General features: G+C 62.4%; 1 protein-coding gene across 1 annotated transcript in view; it reads left to right on the top strand.

The window, feature by feature from the left end:
* The window catches only part of AFMID (arylformamidase), a gene marked incomplete at both ends in the record, with an annotated part of 1784 nt that overhangs the window by 472 nt on the left and 1083 nt on the right, over positions 1–229 (top strand). Inside the window, one exon of the mRNA XM_009704104.1 lies at positions 4–80. Coding sequence (XP_009702406.1) covers positions 4–80 — 77 coding nt within the window. The remainder of the gene's footprint in view (positions 1–3; positions 81–229) is intronic.

The following is a 229-nucleotide window of genomic DNA, read 5'->3' as shown; positions in this document are numbered from 1 at the left end:
ACACTCGGCAGGGGCCCGCTGGGCAGCCATGGTGTTGTCCACGGACTGGACGGAATACAGAGTGGCACCAGATATCAAAGGTAGCACCACCGTGTCCATGAGCAGGGACTGAAGGAGAACTGGTGTCTGCACCTGGGACAAGGCCGTCTCTGCTGCCCATAAGGGGCTGCGGGGCCTGTAGAGCCGAGGGAGATGAGTTGCCCGGCCTGACTGCAGCCCACAGGTGCTG

This window comes from Cariama cristata, unplaced genomic scaffold (assembly GCF_000690535.1).
Source record: "Cariama cristata isolate BGI_N322 unplaced genomic scaffold, ASM69053v1 scaffold39147, whole genome shotgun sequence".
Taxonomy (NCBI): domain Eukaryota; kingdom Metazoa; phylum Chordata; class Aves; order Cariamiformes; family Cariamidae; genus Cariama; species Cariama cristata.
Note: the sequence above shows the minus strand (reverse complement) of the source record. Positions and strands in the feature narration are given on the sequence as shown.